The sequence below is a fragment of the Triturus cristatus genome, chromosome 1_1 (assembly GCF_964204655.1).
Source record: "Triturus cristatus chromosome 1_1, aTriCri1.1, whole genome shotgun sequence".
Classification (NCBI taxonomy): domain Eukaryota; kingdom Metazoa; phylum Chordata; class Amphibia; order Caudata; family Salamandridae; genus Triturus; species Triturus cristatus.
In genome coordinates, this window is record NC_140579.1 from 40,327,032 (window position 1) to 40,348,267 (window position 21,236).

General features: G+C 44.5%; 1 protein-coding gene across 2 annotated transcripts in view; it reads left to right on the plus strand.

The window, feature by feature from the left end:
* Nucleotides 1–21,236, plus strand: part of LOC146869297 (epidermal growth factor-like protein 8) — a 96,159-nt gene that overhangs the window by 61,960 nt on the left and 12,963 nt on the right. Inside the window, exons 4-7 of one of the 2 annotated variants that reach the window (XM_085647062.1) lie at nucleotides 456–568; nucleotides 15,043–15,138; nucleotides 15,516–15,680; nucleotides 20,388–20,464. In XM_085647062.1, the coding sequence (XP_085503188.1) occupies nucleotides 456–568; nucleotides 15,043–15,138; nucleotides 15,516–15,680; nucleotides 20,388–20,464 (451 nt within the window). The remainder of the gene's footprint in view (nucleotides 1–455; nucleotides 569–15,042; nucleotides 15,139–15,515; nucleotides 15,681–20,387; nucleotides 20,465–21,236) is intronic. The other variant, XM_085647069.1, reaches the window with a different exon arrangement.

Genomic DNA, 21,236 nt, shown 5'->3' on the forward strand with positions numbered 1-21,236 from the left:
GGCGTGCCATTTTCAAGCTTGTCTGGAGACTATTCTTGTCTTCTCACTGCCTCTTCTCCACACCCACCACCTCTAACCCCGTCACATCTTCCACCGCTATCCACACATATTCTAGGACACGTATATTCAATAGTGAAGTTCGTCTTTGACTGGGGAACAGTGCAGGACTGGAGAAAAGCCATGGGAAAGTGGGGAGGTGTTTATTTGTGGGGGTCGTTGCCCGCTGGGGACACCGATCTCTCCACATGGTAATAATAGATTCTAAAACAGCCCATTTGTAACCCCCATGGCTGAAAGAGAGTCAAGAATGAACCAATTTGATATTTGACTCAGGCAAGTGGAGCAGCCATTGTATTTTTATGATGTAATAGTTGTTGCAGGGGATACGCATTATTATTTTTTTAGCCTAAACCAAGCCTTTTTATTGAGGGCCAGTCAACATTTTTTGTTTCCAGGACAACCTACAAAGTGTCTTTCCGCCAGGTGAAGAAGGAAGTGCTGCAGACCAGCTACATCTGCTGCCCGGGGTGGCAGAAAAAGCACCCCGGCGCCACCAGCTGTGACGAAGGTGAGTTCTCATGAGGGCTGGAGGGCACTGAGTATGGAGGGTTGAAGTACAAAGAGGGTGAGATGGGTTGGGTAGGGAGAGCGGAAGGCGGTAGAGGCGAGAAGAGAGGGTGGTGACAGGAAGTAATAAAAGGACAACAAAAGAGGAATGACCAATGCTAGAAGTCGGGTCTCTAGCTGGCAGAGGTCTGCACCCTGTCCAAGTAGGAACCACAATTCTAGTCAGGGTAAGTCAACACAAACCTAAATTATCCTGTGCTCACCCTCTGGTAGCTTGGCACAGAGCAGGCAGGCTTAATTTAGAAGGCAATGTGTAAAGTATTTGTGCAATAACTCATACAACAAAACAATAAATACACCACAAAAAGACTCCACACAACTGTTTAGAAAAATAGAGAATGTTTATCTGAGTAAAACAAGACTAAAGCAATAAAAAATCCATCAAGTAGAAGTCTAGATATTTAAGTTTGTAGAAATAAATGCAATGAAGCTCTTAGAAGAAGGTAATGCTAAAAAGGTTACTTCAGGTCGCGTGGGACTGGTGCAAATCCAAAGTTCAGGCTGACCGCGATGAAGTGCAGTCCGGCTACGGGGACCAACTTGGGCCCGCTGAACACAGTACCTTGGATCCTGGGGCACAGTTTACACAGCGAGTATTTGCGATGTCTGGATCAGTTCCAAGAGGCTGTGCGGCGAGCCTTTGCGAGGCTTCGCGTGATCCGGCGTCCGTTCCGAGAGCTGTCAGCTGTGTGGAGAGGCTTCGCATTGTTTCACGATTTGGCAGAAACTCAGCTGCTGAATCCACTTCAGAGGCCCAGAACTTGGATGGGGCACCTCAGGCAAGGGTAGGACTCATAGAAAGCAGAGTGCAGCTGCACAAGCAGAACTGCAGGAAGTCTTTTGTGTCCCTGAGACTTCAGAAACAGGAGGCAAGCAAACAAGCCCTTGAAGATCACTTGGAGGGAAGGCAGAGTCCAGCTCTCCTTCCAGCAGGGTCAGGGAGCAGCAGTAGTAGGGCAACAAGCAGGAAAGCAGTTCCAGAAAAGCAGTCCTTCTAGAAAAGTAGTCCAGCTGAGTATGTTGAGCAGCACCGCAGTACACTGACAGAGGTTCCACTCAAGATCCAGAAGTGTCCGATTAGGGAGGGTCAGAGACCCAGTACTAAACCCTAATGTGCCTTTGATGTGTGGGTACTCCAAAGAGTGGTTTTGAAGTGCACGAGAACCCCTTTTAAGCCAGTCCTGTCTGCCACCTTTTCTAAGGGGATTCCCAGCCATTTGTGTGTGGTTAGGTCATTACTCCTTCATGTCCCGTGTGAGCTCTCTTTAACTCCTGTTTGCCCAGGCTGGCCATCGGAATGAAGAGGGGTGTTCAACCATCAATGGCCTTCCTGGCTTTATGGCTGTCGGTGAGCTCTGCATGAATGAGATTTGTCATCCCATCCAGACGGGTATTGGAGCCAGGCTGGAGATCACATAGAGCAAAGCTAAGAGCAGAAAAATTCCAACTGTCTGAAAGTGGCATTTTTGCACCAGTAGTGTTAAATCCAACTTTACCAGCAAAGCGCATTTACCACGACTATTCCACCCATATCAACCATGATACAGCTACTCCCCTGGGATCTGGAATTACCACTTAGAAATACGGAGGGAATTCCGAATGCTAGTCTTGGAGGGAAGTAGGCCTCGCCGGAGATATGGTTAGGGGGCTACTTACGTGGGTGATACAATCAGTGCAGCGGGCATACTAGTAGCATTTAAGTTACAGGCCATGGGCACCTTCAGTGCATGTTACTAGGGACTTATAAGTAAATTAAATATGCCAATTGGGCACAGTCCAATGTTACCATGTTTTAGGGGAGAGAGCAGAAGCACTTTAGCACAAATTAGCAGCGGTAAAGTGCACAGAGTCCTACAGCAAGCAAAAATGGGTACAGAAAATGGTTGGAGGCAGGGGAAATAGTTGGGGGAAGATCCTCCCAAGGTTGTCAGGTCTAACAACAAACAACATTAAAGGATAAGGGAAGCTGAGGCAGAAGGGCTGTAGAAAAACGGGGTGATCTCACTATAGTGCCTCAGAAAGAACGGTGGGGCTGGAGTAGAGTCAGTCATGTGATGCAACACCATTTCAGACAAAGATCCCCTTGGTCCACTCAGAGTAATTCTACATCCTGCAGATCACTTTGTGATTGGTCACAAGAAATTTGGCGTCATCACTCCTATCCTGCTAACCCTCCTGTGGCTTCTTATAGAGGCGAGAGCCCGATTTAAAACTGCTCGCACCACTCACAAAGCACTGCCCTCATCTTCGCCCGTGTACCTAACTGAGAAACTGAAACGTTTGGGTGCCAAAATGGGGTAAAAAACACACAATGGCTTCTCCTTGAGCCTCCCACCTTCAATCTAGAGCGGTTTGTGGAAATATAGATTTTTATGATCAGTTATGTCCCCTATCTTGGACCCCAACGGTTTCATGTACATGCTACAAGTACATGTATGTCCCCTCCAGTTCCAGTTATGAAGACGCAAATACATGTGCGTCCACCGTCAACATGTCCTCTTTCAGATCCGCCATGAATGGGCTGGATATTCGATTCCTAAGTACAAAAGGCCACCGACTTTATATGGCTCAGTTACTCCATTTTCCAGTTCAGGCGAGTAGGCCCTGATTCTGCCATCAAGCCTTTCCCTGCTTTCTGCCTCTGACAGCTTCAGCTTGAGCTCGCATCTGTATCCATGAACTTTGTCCTACTCCCTGTGCGGCTAACGGTGCCTGCCTCGGCTGGTCTGCCTGCCTGCCAAAAACTGTATTTCACCTTCGAAGTTATCTGCTTTGTTCCTCAGCCGATGCATTCCTGTCTAGTAGTTTAAGTAAACATTTCTTTCAGCTACTTAGCAAAGGGCCTGGTTCCTCTGTCTTCATGCAAGTAATTCATAGCCCTGTCACTAAGGAAGATTTCTGCCCCTTGCATCTCATGTAGACACTTAGACGCTTGTGCACGCACACACAGTCAGTATAGAATAGATTTTGTCAAAGAGTCCTTCCTTTGTGGATAACATAGTTCTTTAAACATAGGATGTTAGATATGATTTGGGATTAGGTTGACTTGACCCCCCAGACTTCTTGTCTCCACATGTAGAGCTAAATGTCAAGTCCCCTTCACCCCCTAGTTGCACGTCAATCACACGTCATGCTGCTGCGCGCGCATCTCTGCCAAGTATTTCTGCTGACATTGCGAAATTATTTCATAGATCCACCCATTTGTGACATCACAACCAATGACGTTTCTTTGTTACGCCCAATTACGCCCCCTTTTGTTACGCATGTAGGATTTTATCTTTGCTATCAATTGTTACGCCTCTTGCATTGGTTTTATTGTAATGTCTATTCTATAAAAATGATTACTTGTCAATAATGTATGTACTTCACTTCCTGAACCCCCGTGGTGATGGAACTTGAGGTCAACAATTCGAATTGTCCATTGGAATAAAGCCCATTCCGAAACCTCTTATACCACGGATTCTGCCTCTTAATTTACTGAGCTATTTTATTATTTTTCCGTATCAAATTCAGTTCCGGTAATTAAATTATTTACCACATGATTGGCGCCCGAACAGGGACACTTTCTCATCTCACGCGCCGGTGGTGCGTTGCAGGCCCGGTCTCCTGCCACAGCTGGACGGACAACAACGCGTACCAGCAGGATTTCCTGTATCTCCCTCCGGTCAAGCGGGGGCGACTGAGGCTGCGATCAACACCCAGACCAGGCGGTGAGAAGTGCGAAGTATCCCGACCAGAGCCTAGCTGAGAGAGCAAGATCCGAGGTATACAGAGGCCCACCAAGTTCCGAAGTTCCGACGTTCCGAGGTTCCGAAGTTCCGAAGTTTTCGAGTCGAGTCCAGTCCGGTCCAGTTCAGTTCAGTTCCGTTCCGAGGCCTTCCGTTCCGAGCTACCCGGTGAGTACCATTGCTGGGGAGGCGTTCTGACGTGCACATAGGTTGTGCCGGTCAAGACGGGTTTGGGTACACAAATCCGGTCTGCACTGTTTCAGCAGTGTATCTGTACTGTTTAGCAGTATATCAAGTATTCAGAAGCATCTAGTTATTGCCGAGAATTATGCTTAGTGACTAGTTTCTTAGACTATCATCATTGTTGTTCATTTTAAATGCTAAATGTCAAATGTGTCAATACGTCCTGCATATTGTGGTATGAATGACTGTTCATTATTGTGCTTTTTGTATTAAGTGTGTTCAAGATTAAGTATCAGATCAGTTGTCAATATGCCGCTCTTTTCGAAATTAAGACAGATCACAACCAGAAAAGGGGTACTCGAAGAAGCTGTTCCTATTCCTCCTAGGGACACTCCAGGGCACTTCATGTATCACAAACATGGCTTAGACGCCATATTATTTCTTGATTTATGGGTGGACTACACCAAGGAATTACCAGAAAGTCAGAGGTGGCCCGCAGCTGGGACCTGGGATGCAGAGTGCATCATGAAAGTAGAGGAAGAGTTATGGAAAAGGAAAGCTAGACAGTCACAGAAAGACGCCGTTGAGTTATGGCGTAAAGAATCCCATAGACGTACAGAAAAAGCACTAAGACAGGAAGAGAAAAGTAAGGAAAATTCAAATAAAGTCCGAGAAAATCTATTGATTGAAGAGGGTACACGAGTAAAATCAGAACAAGTAGATAGACAAAGAAATGCCCTTATGAATGGTATGTATCCCCTTCTGGCCGAAGGATTACCTAAGGCTACTCCGGAGATACCAAAAGACTTGCCACCCCCATTGTTTCCGATAAAAGCACATCCAAAGGGGCATCCCAGAACCGCAGAAGATGTTTTTCTTTCCTCATATTTAGATGACGCAGCTCCCGAGTATGCTAACCCCGCACCACATAGACCGTCTGCTGGGGGGGTTCAACGTCAAGACCATGTGTCTGTACCTTTGCAACAACAAACTCCGACACAAGTTCCGGCAAGCACATCTGTTTCTATATCTGTTCCCACAGCCGTTTCTACAGCTGTGCCCACACCTATAGTTGCTGTATCACGATCAACGAATCCTTTCGCGCCCAGTACTCCAGATGGGGCTACCGGAGGTGCTATCAACGATTTTTCTACGCCACCCAGAATAAATAAGCTTACCTTTCAAGAATCAGCACATCCACGTACGCCCAAACTTATAAATACCCGCACGCTTAAGGAACTTCTAGTAGATTGTAGATATGACCCTGTGCCCGGCAAGGAGGACGAAATGGTCCTGGCATCATTACGTATCAGACGAGCTGCGATGTATTTAGGGAAGCTACCAGGAATGACTATGCATCTAGATAACATATATCATTTTGTCCAAACAGGGCGAGATTCTGAATGTATTAACAGAGCTATGGAATACCAGAAAGTGGAGATACAGGGGGAATTGTTACGTTTCCTCATAAATTGTGTGATCAGAAATCAAGACCGACTGGGGGTAAACCCGGAAGTAATGCAAATTCTTACGAGATGGAGCCAGAATATATCAGAGGGGAAACATGATAGGCAAGCATGTATAGTAGCCATGTGCCGAAAGATCCGAAAAGAAATAGAACGAATACATGAAGAGAGATTGGAGGTAGACGAGTTTGAGCAAAACGAAGGGGGAGAATTAGAATTACCCGCAAGACAGTCAGAAACTATAGCCTATGTAGGTAGAGGAAGATCTTGTAATAATACTAGATGTTTCACTGATCCAATACGTCCGATATGTCCAGATAATAACAGGACTTATCCAACACCTATAATAAATATGAGGTCTCCCGAACATTCGTTCCAAGCCGCTGACAAATTACTCCGAGAACGAAGGGGTTATCACCTACTCGATTCTATGGATGAACAAGAATTAGCCAGGTCAGCCGTTCACTGGATTGACAGTCCCGGAAAATATGGTGATGATACAGTAGCACACACGTTTTTGAACCTCAGCCCAGATGAACAGCGTTTAGCTGGAATTTATATGATTCAACAACTTCTTATATTATATAAGAACCAACATTCCGATCCTGGTCCCTTACCGGATATATTAACTGAATTACTCACGAATAGATGGAGAGGTTCAGGTACTAAGTTAATTAGAGAAATACTAGAATCCAGAAAGCAGTACATTCTTTTTGTATGCCCAGAACATGTCTCACTGCCCATCAAGGAAAGAACGCCGTATTACATGGATAGACAGAATCCCTTGCGAGAAGTACACCCAATAAAAGGCGAGGACAATGAGTTTAAACGTGTATTTGTATATACGCCCATATCTAAAATAGAATTGTTAGAAATGAAGAAAGTGGTACCAAGTCATGACAAAGACCCAGCGGGTTTTCACCGAGAAATTAAAGACATGTTACTCATGGGAGAGTATACCTATCCCGACATTATGACAATATTAAAGGTACTAATGCCTGCTGGCATTTATGAAAAACTTAAGGAAAAAGAGTGGGAAGTGGGAGACCAAAAGATAGACTGGACAGCATTAGAAACAGAAGAAAAGGCCCGAACTGCAGGAGCAGGGCTTGGGGAGAAAACTAAAGCACTACCAGGTTTACTAGTACAGGTACTGCCACGTTTATTAACTACGAAAAAGGAAGATTGGGGTGCAATCTCAGCCTGTAAACAAAAACAAGATGAAGACACCAGTGATTTCTATGCCCGATTCGAAAAATGTTTTGGTATAAATAGTGGCATAAAAGCAAGTAGTGAATCATATCCACATCTGTTTGTGACAAAATTAGTTGAGAATTCCTTGCCCCAAGTAAAGAATAGAGTATTGAAATTCGAGAGTACCTGGCAAGGTAACACCCCATCACAAATGTTACAAATGTTACAGTACCATCACAATAGAATTAGAGAGGAACAAGAACATGAACAAAGACGTATGAAAGACACGAAAATGAAAATGCTAGTCTCCCAGACAGTTCCAACTGACGGTCACAAAAAGGGTGTGACACATTCCGGAGATTCAGCAGTTCCTGTAAAAGGGACATGCAATTATTGTAAACAGCCAGGTCATTACGTACACGATTGTCCAGTCCTGAAACGTAATATCGCCGTAGGTCTTGCAAAGGAAAGACCACGGCCACTCAGACAGGATCAGAATGAACAAGGAGCTCTGCAGCATACACAGTCCATGTAAGCTCCGCAACAGTCCATGCCAGCTCCGCAACAGTCTATACAGTTTGTGCCAGCTGCACCAGCGCTGCCTGTTGCTGCCACACAAACCACGACACGACAAATGTATCAGACAGCACAGTATGAATATCCTGAGTATCAACGATACGCATGAACCAGCCTAGAGAGGGAAGTTGACTTACCCCTTATCGAGGTCCCTGTAGACCAAGAAGGACCTTATGTGCACAGTGAATTATTAGGCCAAGATAGAAAATTTTTGCTTGATACAGGGGCAAGTCGTACGACCATAAAACGTAGTGAAGTTCCAGAGGCACCCCTCTCAGGCTCACAGAATATTTCCCTTGGTTTTTCAGGAAAACCTATTGTTAATGAAGTATCACAGCCTCTTCCACTTACGATTGGACCCTTGACACGAACTACAGATTTATTGCTTACTAAATCATGTCCAGAAAACTTGTTAGGTATAAAGACATTGAAAGCTCTAGGAGCAATAATATGTTGTTCTCCGGAAGGAGTAAGATTGTTTTTACGTGATTTCAAAGGTCACTATGTATCTCGAGACATGGATCACCGACTGCAGACTTTACCCACACATTTATGGGCACAAGGCCCTACTGATGTTGGTTGCATGAACATTACACCATATCGAGTTACACTAAAGACAGGAGTGGTACTACCACGAATGCGACAATACAAGTTACCACCAGATGCTGTAGTGGCCTTACTGCAAATCATTGACGAGCTTATTGCCCAAGGAGTGGTTGTGGAAACCGACTCCAATGTATGTAATTCCCCGATAATTCCGATTCTTAAACGAACTGATCCAAAGGCCCCGCCAGTATATCGATTGGTTATTGATCTGCGCGAATTAAACAAATGCATTGTGCCACAATTCCCTGTGGTCCCCGATATCTCGTCATTACTGACAGCCATTGATTCACAAGCAACGTTCTTTACTGTAATTGATCTCAAGAATGCCTTTTTCAGCGTCCCAATAGATCCGGAGAGCCAATACTTGTTCGGATTTAGTTTAAATGGACGAAGTTTTAAATTCACACGCGCACCTCAAGGATTTACAGAAAGCCCCAGCATCTATAGCCAAGCACTGAAACGAGAACTTGACAGTATACACATGCCAGTCAACACTGCACTGCTTCAATATGTCGATGATCTGCTGATCACCGCCCGAAGCGAACCTGAATGTGAAAAAGCATCACTGACGGTTTTACAATTTCTAGCCGAAAAGGGGCACAAGGTGTCCCCTTCTAAGCTGCAATTCTGTGTCCAGCGAGTTGTTTATCTTGGACACTCGCTGTCCAAGGAGGGAAGGCAGCTTACACCCGACCGCATTCAGTTAATTGCTAACATGCCAATACCCAAGACACAAAAGGAGGTGCGGGCTTTTATAGGCCTCACTTCATATTGTAGGCAGTGGATCCCTCAATATGCATTTTTAGCAAAACTACTCATTCAGTTGACAACACAGGAGGCGGCCACATCGACTGTCCTCCCTTGGACTCAGGAACACACACTAGCTTTTGAAAGCTTAAAGAAAGCTCTATGTCAAGCACCTGTTTTAGCAACACCATGTTACAGGAAACATTTTACACTCTTTGTTACAGAACGCGAAGGTACTGCCTTGTCAGTACTTACTCAGGAGCAAGCAGGATCACGCAAACCATGTGCCTATTTCTCTAGTACATTAGATCCCGTAGCTCAGGCTTTGCCTGCGTGCCTGAAATCAGTGGCAGCAACAGCCTTAGCAATCAGACAAAGCGATGCCATAGTGTTAGGACATCCATTGACAGTACAAGTACCACATGCAGTAGAGGTTCTTGTGAACCGAACGCAAACACAACACTTGACCATAGCAAGACTTACAGGGTACGAATTAACATTGTTTCAGCCACATATAGAAATCAGACGCTGTAATACATTGAATCCTGCCACACTTTTACCTGTAATCGGAACAGACCCACTAGCTCATGATTGTATTGAAGTTATTACAATAACGACGAAACCCAGACAAGATTTGACAGATGTCCCATTGTTAGATCCAGACCTGACGTTGTATGTAGACGGTTCATGTATGAGAACAAGTACAGGAGACTTAGTGGCCGCGTATGCAGTCACAACAGATACTGAAGTCATTGAAACAAACTGTATAAATACCTTGTCAGCTCAAGCAGCAGAGCTTACTGCTCTGACACAAGCCTGTATCCAAGCCACAAATAAGAAAGTCAACATATACACAGATTCACGTTATGCATTTGGAGTTGTACATGACTTCGGCGTGCTGTGGCGAGAGAGAGGTTATTTAACTTCTCACGGTGCCCACATTCAGCACGGACCCCTCATTCATGCTCTGTTAGACGCAATACATTTACCCACTGCAATATCGATTATGAAATGCAAAGCTCATACGAAAGTTACTGATATCATTTCTCAAGGCAATGATTTAGCTGACAGAACAGCTAAACAGACTGCTCAAACTCGCACATCCGACATGACAAAGACAATAGTTTCGACACCAACACATTGTATGACGGTTAAGGATCCCGCTCTTGACGTAATTGACATACAGACACATGCTACACCAGACGAAATAAAGAAATGGACTGAATTAGGAGGGATCCAAACAGACCAGGGATGGATGACGAAGGAGAAATCTGTATGGTTTCTTCCTGACTCTATGGTCCAAGCTATCATAAATACAATACACAGTCCAGCGCATCTAGGAGAGAAAGCTATGCTAGACAGCATTCAACACATTTGGTTCAAGAAACATTTACGAGCAGCAGCTAAGCAAAAAGTCCGTACCTGTATGATATGTTGTCAGTTTAACCCAGGTAAAAGCATCCCCGTAGAACAGGGTGGATTTCAGCCTCCTGATCACCCTTTTGAAGTCCTCCAGATGGATTATATCCAGATGGAACGATGTCGAGGATTCAAATATGTTCTCGTAGTTGTCTGCGCTCTTTCCCGTTGGACCGAAGCGTACCCAGTCTCAGATTACACTGCCCCGACTACTGCCAAGCAGCTAGTTCGAGAGTTCTTCCCACGGTACGGTTTACCACGTGTTGTCTATTCAGATAACGGCCAGCCGTTCTCATCCGAACTGATGAAACATGTTTCACTTTTGCTAGGATATCAGTGGAAGTTTCATTGTGTCCGACACCCCGAGGCAGCAGGTCTCGTGGAACGACACAATCAAACTTTGAAAATCAGATTGTCCAAAATATGTAGAGAGAAAGGTGTCGATTGGGTAGTAGCTTTACCAGTTGCACTCTTTTACATGAGAATGGTAGCACACTCTCGAACAGGGCTATCCCCTTATGAGGTGATCTTTGGCAGACCACCGAATATGTGGGGGACGCCTATACCCCGTAAAATAACTGATGTTGACTGTAATATGCTGACAGATTACCTGGCTTCCTTGATGTCTGCACTACAATCTTGTCGTTCACAGGTAGCAGCAGCCTTTCCCGACAACACTGAGGTGAAACCCCATGACGTAGTTCCTGGGGACCTAGTGCTGGTGAGGAATTTTGACCGAAAGACCCAGCTGGATCCTAGGTGGAAGTCGCCACAACTAGTTTTGCTTACCACAAGGACAGCCGTGAAGATCGAGGGCAGAAAAGGCTGGGTGCATTCAAGTCATATCAAGAAATTTCATGGACTACCATCGGATGTAAATACCACACCTCGTGTGTCTTCACCCATTGACTCAAAGCTCCCTTTGGTTGAATCAAGTAACCAGGAACTATATAAATTAAAACTGAGGTCTAATAAGTCAGACAATTTGATTGTTTAAGTCCTCTCCAAGGTGAAGCGGTTGAATTTGTCTCTGACATGTATCCCTTAGACCTGAATAGAGGAAAAACCCGAAAAATGTTGAAACGACATGCGTACTGTAAATCACTGTGTAGTCATTGTATAGTGACGTTATTAATTTTGTTTTTCTTGAGTCTTATAATAATCACTGCAAGTATATTGTTGCACATATATCATCCTATTTCTAAACATGTCTATAATGTTACTGCTGAACATTCTTTTAGTGAACTACCCCCGCATGAGTTGTCCTACAGATTTGCGCTGCGCAATAACACTTTCATTAGTATGTTACATCATTCCCATCAGACTAGTAATGCTACCAATTGTTGGATATGTGGTCGACTCCCTCCCTATCAGAATTATAAGGGAGTTCTGCCCCTCTTTCCCTATCCGTTTACACATAATGGCTCCTGTGGAGCATGGTTTAGCTTAATCAATTCCTTAGATTCAAACACAGCAGTTTATCAAGACAATTGGGTATGGGGAAACCTGAACCTAGTTTTACTCAAAGTCTGCTACCCTGACAAGGAGGGTCGTCCCAAAAGAACAGGAACTGATCTAGAAAATGAAGTATATGGATTAGGTAATTTTACACTTAATCTCATGATCCTGAATGTTGAATCCGAAGCTGCACCAATTTTGCCTGCCATGTCAGTGTTCCCAGCTAAGGGTGAATTGTGTGTAAGAAAGAATGGTTCCATACATATGGGCCATAGTAGATGCACTACTGTAATAGAATTCAGTGATCAAGGCAAGTCTTCATTTAGAGCTTCTCGCCATTCCTACTTCATATGTGGTCAGACTGCATATATGCGTCTGCCTCTAGATTGGGATGGTACCTGTTACATTGCATTCCTTTTGCCACCTGTTTTCCTAGCTCCTCCTGATTACCATAGAAATATTCATTTAGTACACAATAGAGAACGGAGAGATCTCCCAATTGTCGATTACACTGAGACGGCATGGGAAAAGTATGTAGATTTTAATAAAGGCCTCTTTCCCTATATAGGTACAGTTACCAATAGTAAGCTAATACGTAGATTAACTAGGACTCTTGAAGCCGTAGTGAATGAAACTATTGCCGCCCTAGGCAACTTGACAGAGGAACAGTCTGCGATGAGGATTGTTGTTCTTCAAAATCGTCTTGTCCTTGACGTCATCTTGGCCGATAGGGGCGGAGCTTGTAGGGTCATCGGATCAAGCTGCTGCGTATTCATACCAGAAAATTCGCCATCTGCATATAAAGCTATAACCCGCCTTCATAAGATTGTGAGCCAGATACACCAGAATCCAGGCACTTGGACTTGGTCCGGGTGGTTTTGGAGCGTGTTATCAGCCTGGGGATGGAGAGTTCTATCCTTCCTAGGTATTGGCCTACTTATACTATTCAGTTGCTGTTTATGCCTGCAATGTGGACCAGCGATTTGTGGTCTGTGTGCCACATCGTGTATTCTACATCAAGGTTTTCATTCAAGATCCCGAAAGAAGAAAGAAGAACAAATGATGCTATATGAACAGATCAATGGATTAATGAAGATTGATATCTCTTGAAGGGCAAGTAGGGGACAAGGAGGGAATGTGGAAATATAGATTTTTATGATCAGTTATGTCCCCTATCTTGGACCCCAACGGTTTCATGTACATGCTACAAGTACATGTATGTCCCCTCCAGTTCCAGTTATGAAGACGCAAATACATGTGCGTCCACCGTCAACATGTCCTCTTTCAGATCCGCCATGAATGGGCTGGATATTCGATTCCTAAGTACAAAAGGCCACCGACTTTATATGGCTCAGTTACTCCATTTTGCAGTTCAGGTGAGTAGGCCCTGATTCTGCCATCAAGCCTTTCCCTGCTTTCTGCCTCTGACAGCTTCAGCTTGAGCTCGCATCTGTATCCATGAACTTTGTCCTACTCCCTGTGCGGCTAACGGTGCCTGCCTCGGCTGGTCTGCCTGCCTGCCAAAAACTGTATTTCACCTTCGAAGTTATCTGCTTTGTTCCTCAGCCGATGCATTCCTGTCTAGTAGTTTAAGTAAACATTTCTTTCAGCTACTGAGCAAAGGGCCTGGTTCCTCTGTCTTCATGCAAGTAATTCATAGCCCTGTCACTAAGGAAGATTTCTGCCCCTTGCATCTCATGTAGACACTTAGACGCTTGTGCACGCACACACAGTCAGTATAGAATAGATTTTGTCCAAGAGTCCTTCCTTTGTGGATAACATAGTTCTTTAAACATAGGATGTTAGATATGATTTGGGATTAGGTTGACTTGACCCCCCAGACTTCTTGTCTCCACATGTAGAGCTAAATGTCAAGTCCCCTTCACCCCCTAGTTGCACGTCAATCACACGTCATGCTGCTGCGCGCGCATCTCTGCCAAGTATTTCTGCTGACATTGCGAAATTATTTCATAGATCCACCCATTTGTGACATCACAACCAATGACGTTTCTTTGTTACGCCCAATTACGCCCCCTTTTGTTACGCATGTAGGATTTTATCTTTGCTATCAATTGTTACGCCTCTTGCATTGGTTTTATTGTAATGTCTATTCTATAAAAATGATTACTTGTCAATAATGTATGTACTTCACTTCCTGAACCCCCGTGGTGATGGAACTTGAGGTCAACAATTCGAATTGTCCATTGGAATAAAGCCCATTCCGAAACCTCTTATACCACGGATTCTGCCTCTTAATTTACTGAGCTATTTTATTATTTTTCCGTATCAAATTCAGTTCCGGTAATTAAATTATTTACCACAGGTTCATGAATCAATCATTCTCCAGAAGCAATACCAATACTTGGAACTCCCTCTCTTCGACCCTCCACTTGACCATGTACCATGCTAACTTCAAAATAGATCTTAAATTTCTCTTCGAAAGACACTTGGGTTCAATTCTTCTACTTACACTTGCTCTCCAATGTATGCTTTAATTTGACTGATGTGACATCTCAAAGTTTACCCCTGCACCACCTGTCAGGGAAGTTGAATACCTAATGTGTTCTTGATCTGATTGTTTTGTAACAGTTCTTTAATAAAGCACCCTGATGCCCTGGGCCGTGTCCACGCAAGATAAAATCACAAAAGTAAATCAATATGAAAGTATGGGGCTGCCCTTGTCTCTCACAGGGACACAGTTGACCAGCAGCTTTGTAGCACTGCATACCCATGCCTGCACCCTCCTGTGTCCTCCCCCTCCCCCCCCACCTGATGTGGGGAGGAGCCTAGGAGGTGGGGTTTGAGCAAATGGAAATAGATTCCCCCTCTATCCCAAATATACCTCAATTTCCGGGGTACTTTCTCTCTCCCAGAATGCAATACTTAATTCCTAGCCCCACAAACATTTCTTGAAACATCTGTGTACGCAGCTGTCCAGCACTTCATCCTCCCTGTCCTAACATTAACAGATGTCTCCCGCTTCGCCTTGTTTGGGGTAGCAGTGTAACGTGTGCTTGTCTTTTGGTGTTCTCATGCAGCGGTGTGCCGCAAACCATGCCAAAATGGAGGACTCTGCGCCAGACCCAACGTGTGCGAGTGCCGCCCAGGGTGGGGAGGGAAGTACTGCCATGTTGGTGAGTAGAACAACAAAATCATAAGAACAACATTTGCAATCATCCCCTTTTTCTATACTTCCCCCTAATATTCCCCTACTACCCATTCTCAATGCACCAGGCTCTTCTCGTGCCACCCGGCGGAATGCCTCATGCACTGGCAGATCAGGGATGCTTTTTATAATTCATGATGGAAATTAATTTTGAATCATGAGCACAGGGCCCTTAAGAGCGTGGGGTCCAAGGTAAAGATTCTCAGCTGCCCATTACTTATGGCAGCCTTGCTCTCTCTCTCTCTCTCAGTCTCAGTCTCTGTCTCTCTCTCTCTCTCTCCCTCTTGTCCACCTCTACCCTCTCACATGTGTGTGTTTCTGATGGTCTCTATTCTGGTCTTTCAGATGTGGACGAGTGCCGGGCACGTGTGACGTTCTGTGCTCATCGCTGTGTGAATACGGTAGGCAGCTACAAGTGCGAGTGTCACCCTGGCTTCTCACTTGGATCAGATAGCAAATCCTGTGACAAACTGCCTACCACAACATTTCCCCCGCTGATGCCTGCTTCAGGTAAGCTCAGGGTGTATATAAATGTGTGGGGGGGTGGGTAAGCTGAGGGTGTGTTATGTTATACATTTTTGGAAAGCGTGAATATTTACCCAGAGGTGTCAAGGCTCTAGCTCAGTGAAAATAGAACAGAACTCCCAATGATGGGTGCGACTTCTCAGAAGTGTTACTAGAGCGGTGGTTTCCTTACTTTACTTAGTAAACAGCCATGTTTTTAGTGCCTTTCTAAACATGAAGAGATTTGAACTGTTCCTGATGCGGGGGGGAGTGGGGGGTAGGAGGTTCTATTCCTTGGCAGTAGTATTTACAAAAGGTGTGTGTGTGTGTGTGTGTGGTGCAAGCTGGGTGGGTGTGTGCGGGTATGGTGTAAGCTGAGGTGCATTTGTGTGTGTGTGTAGTGCAAGATGAAGGTGTGTATGTATGTGGTGTAAACTGAGGGTGTGTGCGTAGTGTAAGCAGAGGCTGGTTATGTGTGTGGTGTAAACGGAAGGTCTGTGTGTGTTGTAAGATGAAGAGTGTGTGTGTGTGTGTGTAGTGTAAGATGAGGGGTGTGTGGTATAAGCTCAGATTGTATATGTGTGAGTTTAGTGTAAGCTTGGGTGTATATGTGTTGCTATGTGGTGTAAACTCAGGGTAAGTGTACACTGGTATTACCTACTGGCGGTCGCCAGTAGGTAGTTATAGTTAGGACCCCTTTTCCATAGGAAATCCGCAACATTCTATTTTGAATAACTTTGGCGCCGGTCGATGAATCCTCGCGAATTTCTCAAAATAGGTGGGGCGCTACGCTCCGCTCCTACCCTGAAAGTCTCGGGGGGATTCGTCAAGCGGGGGCTGAGATAAAAGGGGGGTCCCAAAACGCGTTTTTCCCATGCATTTTTCCATAGGACCTTTAGAACGAGCTACAGCCCGAACGGCTGAACAGAATTACTAGAAATTTGGCAGAGAGGTAGTCCCTAGGTCAAGGAAGTGCCTTTTGTAGGTTTGGTGTAAATCTGTTCAGTAGATTCTGAGAAAATAGCCTTTAAATCAATATATATATCTGAGCCTGCTTACGGTACGCTTACCGTACGCTTACCGTACGCGTACGGTGGCGTGCGCGATTCTGATTGGCTCTTAGATCTTAGTAAACATTCGAATCGGCCGAAACCAGGAAGCGGCGTCCGCCATTTTGTCTCTCGCACTGAGTGTTATTTATCAAACATGATGCCCAAAAACATGTTACGGGGCTGTTTTGACAACTCCCTCCCACATAGTCATGTTGAGGCAGTCCCCAAACATCCCCCAAGAGCAAAAACGTATTTTTTTTTTTTTCGGCAATTTCGCCGAGTACGCTTACCGTACGCCAACCGTAAGCGTACGGTAAAAAAATATTAAAAAAAAAACACTATCCACACTTACCCCACCCCCGTGTGCTTTTGGTGGCCGCACGCCACCAAATGTACAGGGCTTATTAATAGATAAAAAAAAACTAAATTTTGGCAACATGAAATTATAAAATCGAAATAAAAAAAACACTATCCACATTGACCCCACCCCCTGTGCTTTTGGTGGCCGACGGCTACCAAATGTCCAGGGCTTATTAAAGTTGATAAAAACCGTGCACGGAACGAACTGCGTTAAGTGGGCGCGCACACCTCGAATGGCGTAAAGTAACTTAGCATTTAAAAAACCGTACAAATTCACTGAAAAAACCATAGGTTTCACACACGTTATAGTTAGGAATTAGCATTTAAAAAACCTTGCAAATTCACTGAAAAAACCATAGGTTTCACACATGTTATAGTTAGCGGAAATTTTACTGATAAAAAACCAATGAAATTGCCCCGTTATAGTTAGTGCTGGCAACTATAACTCACGCGACCGCAATCTTCTGCTGATGACATATGTGTCTTTATAAAAAAAAATATTTGTAATATATGTATAGCTAAAAATGTATGGAAGAAGACATGGGCAAATAAGTGTCTAAATACAGTATTAGCATCAGCAGAGGATTGCGGTCGCGTGAGTTATAGTTGCCAGCACTAACTATAACGGGGCAATTTCATTGGTTTTTTATCAGTAAAATTTCCACTAACTATAACATGTGTGAAACCTATGGTTTTTTCAGTGAATCTATATATACACATATTCCATAGGAAAACTAAAGATGAAAGTGTGTTAAGTGTGGTAATCAAATTAAGAGCTCTCACACTGGATCGTCTCGAAAGGAGTTTATTGTATCAGAGATAAAATCCCATACCACAGTCATGCCAGGCACAGCTAGCAACTGAACTGCCTGGATCAAATAATGGCACTGATATGTGTCACCATAGAATGTGAGCATATCCTAAAGGAACCAACAGCTTCAGCCCGGCTGAAGCTGCCTGCCTATGTATATTATAACACAGCTCCCTCACCTAGGAAAAACTTATAAGATCAAGAAAAATCCAAACCAGCAAACACAACATCAGACACATACTGGACATGGAGGTCCAGCTGATGAATACAGAACACAAATCAATTACAGCAACCTCAACACAGCACACCCCTTAAAAGCAACCTCCAACACACCCTAACTACAAACATAGTCTCCTAAATCACATGGAGGCCTCCTCATCCTCACCTCTTTTTCACCATGTAGTCTTCCTATTGAACCATTTCCACTTCTCAGAATTTCAGTTGTTTCCTGAGACCTGCCCTCTCCTTGATGGTTTATAAATTCATTGTCATTCATTAGTAACCAAGCAGAGCATCACCCGACTTCACTTCCACCCTACCCTGTCTTTGGCCCGGAGCAACTCTCCTGAAATGCCACGTTTTCCCATTGTCCAGCTTGACCCAATTGCCACCAACAGTCTTTACCCTGTAAAGCCCCCGAACTTGGTCTGTCTTTTACCAACTCCACCCGGCTTAACCTTGACCCAATAACCTACATGAATGAATGAATGAAGCATATTTATAGAGCGCACAGCTTCTCAGCAAGAGTGTCCCGGCACTAATAGTCTTGAACTAAGAGACTAGACAGCCACACCTAGCACTGGAAGAACCAAGTTATTAGTAAGTGTTCTCAGAAAGGGGCCAGGCGGACCAGGGGACCTATAGATTAAGACCCCGGTCAGGCATTGAAGAGATGAAAGAGTACAACAGAAAACAAGACAGTCTGCATCCTCAACATGGTCCATAGACATGGAGGAACAGTTAAACTCCTATTTAAACACAATGGCGACACTCCCCACCCCTTCCCCGTCAAACGGTCTTTCCTAAGCACCATCAAGTTATACATCCATGAAAAGTTTTTGCACGTTTCCTTTTGGGCACCCTCATTTGCTCATAGAGACACCATCACGCATCCAGGATGGAACCAATTTGTTTTCTGGCTGCCTACCCCGCATCATCTCATATGGGACCTTTCCTGTACTTGTATTTACCATGGTGCAATATGCCCAAACCATGTCTTGGATAGCATCCTGCACTTACAACCCAGCATTACACGCTAGTTGCATTGTACCCGTTACCAATTTATTGACCCTCTCAACTAGTCCATTCCCTTGGGGATTGTACAATGAAGTACATGCAGGCCTTATATCAAGGGTATCCAAAAAACATTTAATCTCCTGCAAAGTAAGAGAGGGTATACTCTCTCTTCTAAACACTACACCTAAGACATCAATGGTTGAAATAATAGTGGTACACTTCATAAACGCCACCTCCACCCATTTTGATTTTGCATCAATCAGCACAGCAATGACCTTCTCTCATTCGTTAAGGAATTAGAAAGCTCCGATATTGTCTAAACACAACTTCTCCCACACCTCAGTAGCTTCAGACCAATTCTGTTTCTCTCCCAAATTGCCTATACCCACTCTCAATCGCGTCTCAGAATCTGCACACATTTCTAACTTCTCTACCCACTCGTTCACTTGATTGTCCATGAGTGACCACCAAAATGTTTCTCTAACACTCTTTATGGTTAACATCTGACCAAGGTGTCCCTCATGTGCTAGACTGACTAACCTAGGTCTGACTGCAGTAGGTGGCATGAATCTTTCCCCTCTCATCAGCAACCAATTATCATAAACCATTAGTTCATCCACCATCTTGAGGAATGGTTTTACCATGTCTTGAAAGGTACTCTTTCTCCTCACCATTCCTTTAATCAATTTTACAACACTTTGTAGGGTATCATCCTGCTCCATGGCCCGATCCAGTCCTCCTTAGAGACTGATCTTCCTAAGCCTTCTGTGGCATCATTTACACTGGTTACCACTTATTTTGCAGTGAACTTAGACTGTTCCGCAGCTTTGTCAGGCAATCTAGATAAACAATCAGCAACCTTATTCTTCCGTCCCGGCACATACTCCACCATACACTCATAATGCTGCAATTCTACTGCTAATCTTGCCAACCTCCCTGAAGAATTTCTTATGCTTCCAGGTCCCAAAACTTAGAGAGGATGAGGACAGATCACAAACCTCAACTCAATCAACTCTGAATACTCAAGAGTTCACCATCTATACCCACACCCTCCACTCATATGTTCACCCTCTCCAACTGTACCCATTACCATGCAGTCTGGCACTCCTGTGTGGGAGTGAGTACACTCAATGAGTTCATTGTAGGTCATACTGCTCCCTTTGCATCTGCTCAACTCAGAAGCGCCTGATCTGGAAACCTCTTCCTGGAAGCCTCACATTACACCCCGCTAACCTCCTCTTTGTTTTCTTTCAGAGCCATGGGACGCAGCCTCTGAACGACTCTCAAACGAGGTGCATGAGCTGAGGAGCAAAGTGAAGACCCTGGAGGAGGTAAGTGCCAGATTAGGACTTTTGGAATCTACCCTTGACTTGGGTCTAGAACAAGCACTGCTAATATAATAAGTTCTAGAGCAAATAGTATTTGCAGCGGGTTCAATTTGAGGGCTTGTAGTTATATCCGGTTCTAGAGCAGAAAATCATTGGAGCAGGTTTGAAATCAGTACGTCATTGGAATAGTGCTAGAACATGCTTCCCTGTGAAAGAGTTCTATAAGAAAAACTGTCCTTGGAGAGGCGTTTAGATAATACTGTCCATGAAGTAGGTTCTGCAGCATAAACTATAGGCTGAGCAGGTTCCGGAGAATAAACTGCCCATTCAGTGGGTTTTAGAGCAAAACTCCTTGACTTTGGGGAAGGTTCTAGAACAGAGACTGATTGCTGAGTAGTCTTGTCTGTGAAGCAGGTTGTAGAGTGGAATCTGCACTCTGTGGAACAGAAAAGGCTATTGTAACGGGCTGCAGAGTCCTGTCCATAGAGAAGGATGTAGGGCAACCTATTCATTTAGCAGGTTCTGCAGCAGGCTGCAATGGTTTCAGTTTAACAGCAGACATTCCATGGAAAGTGTTCTCGATTACGCGGTTCCTGAAGTAGGTTATAGAATACATCCTCCCTACAGCGAGGCACTAGCGCAGTCTAAAGGATACGGATCGTGCATGGGTAGATATAGGGTCAGAGCTGTTCTGAAAACAGCAGGTGCCAGAGTGAGGTTATCCTTTAGATACACTCAAGAGCAGGCACATCCATAATGAAGGTCCTAGAGCGGG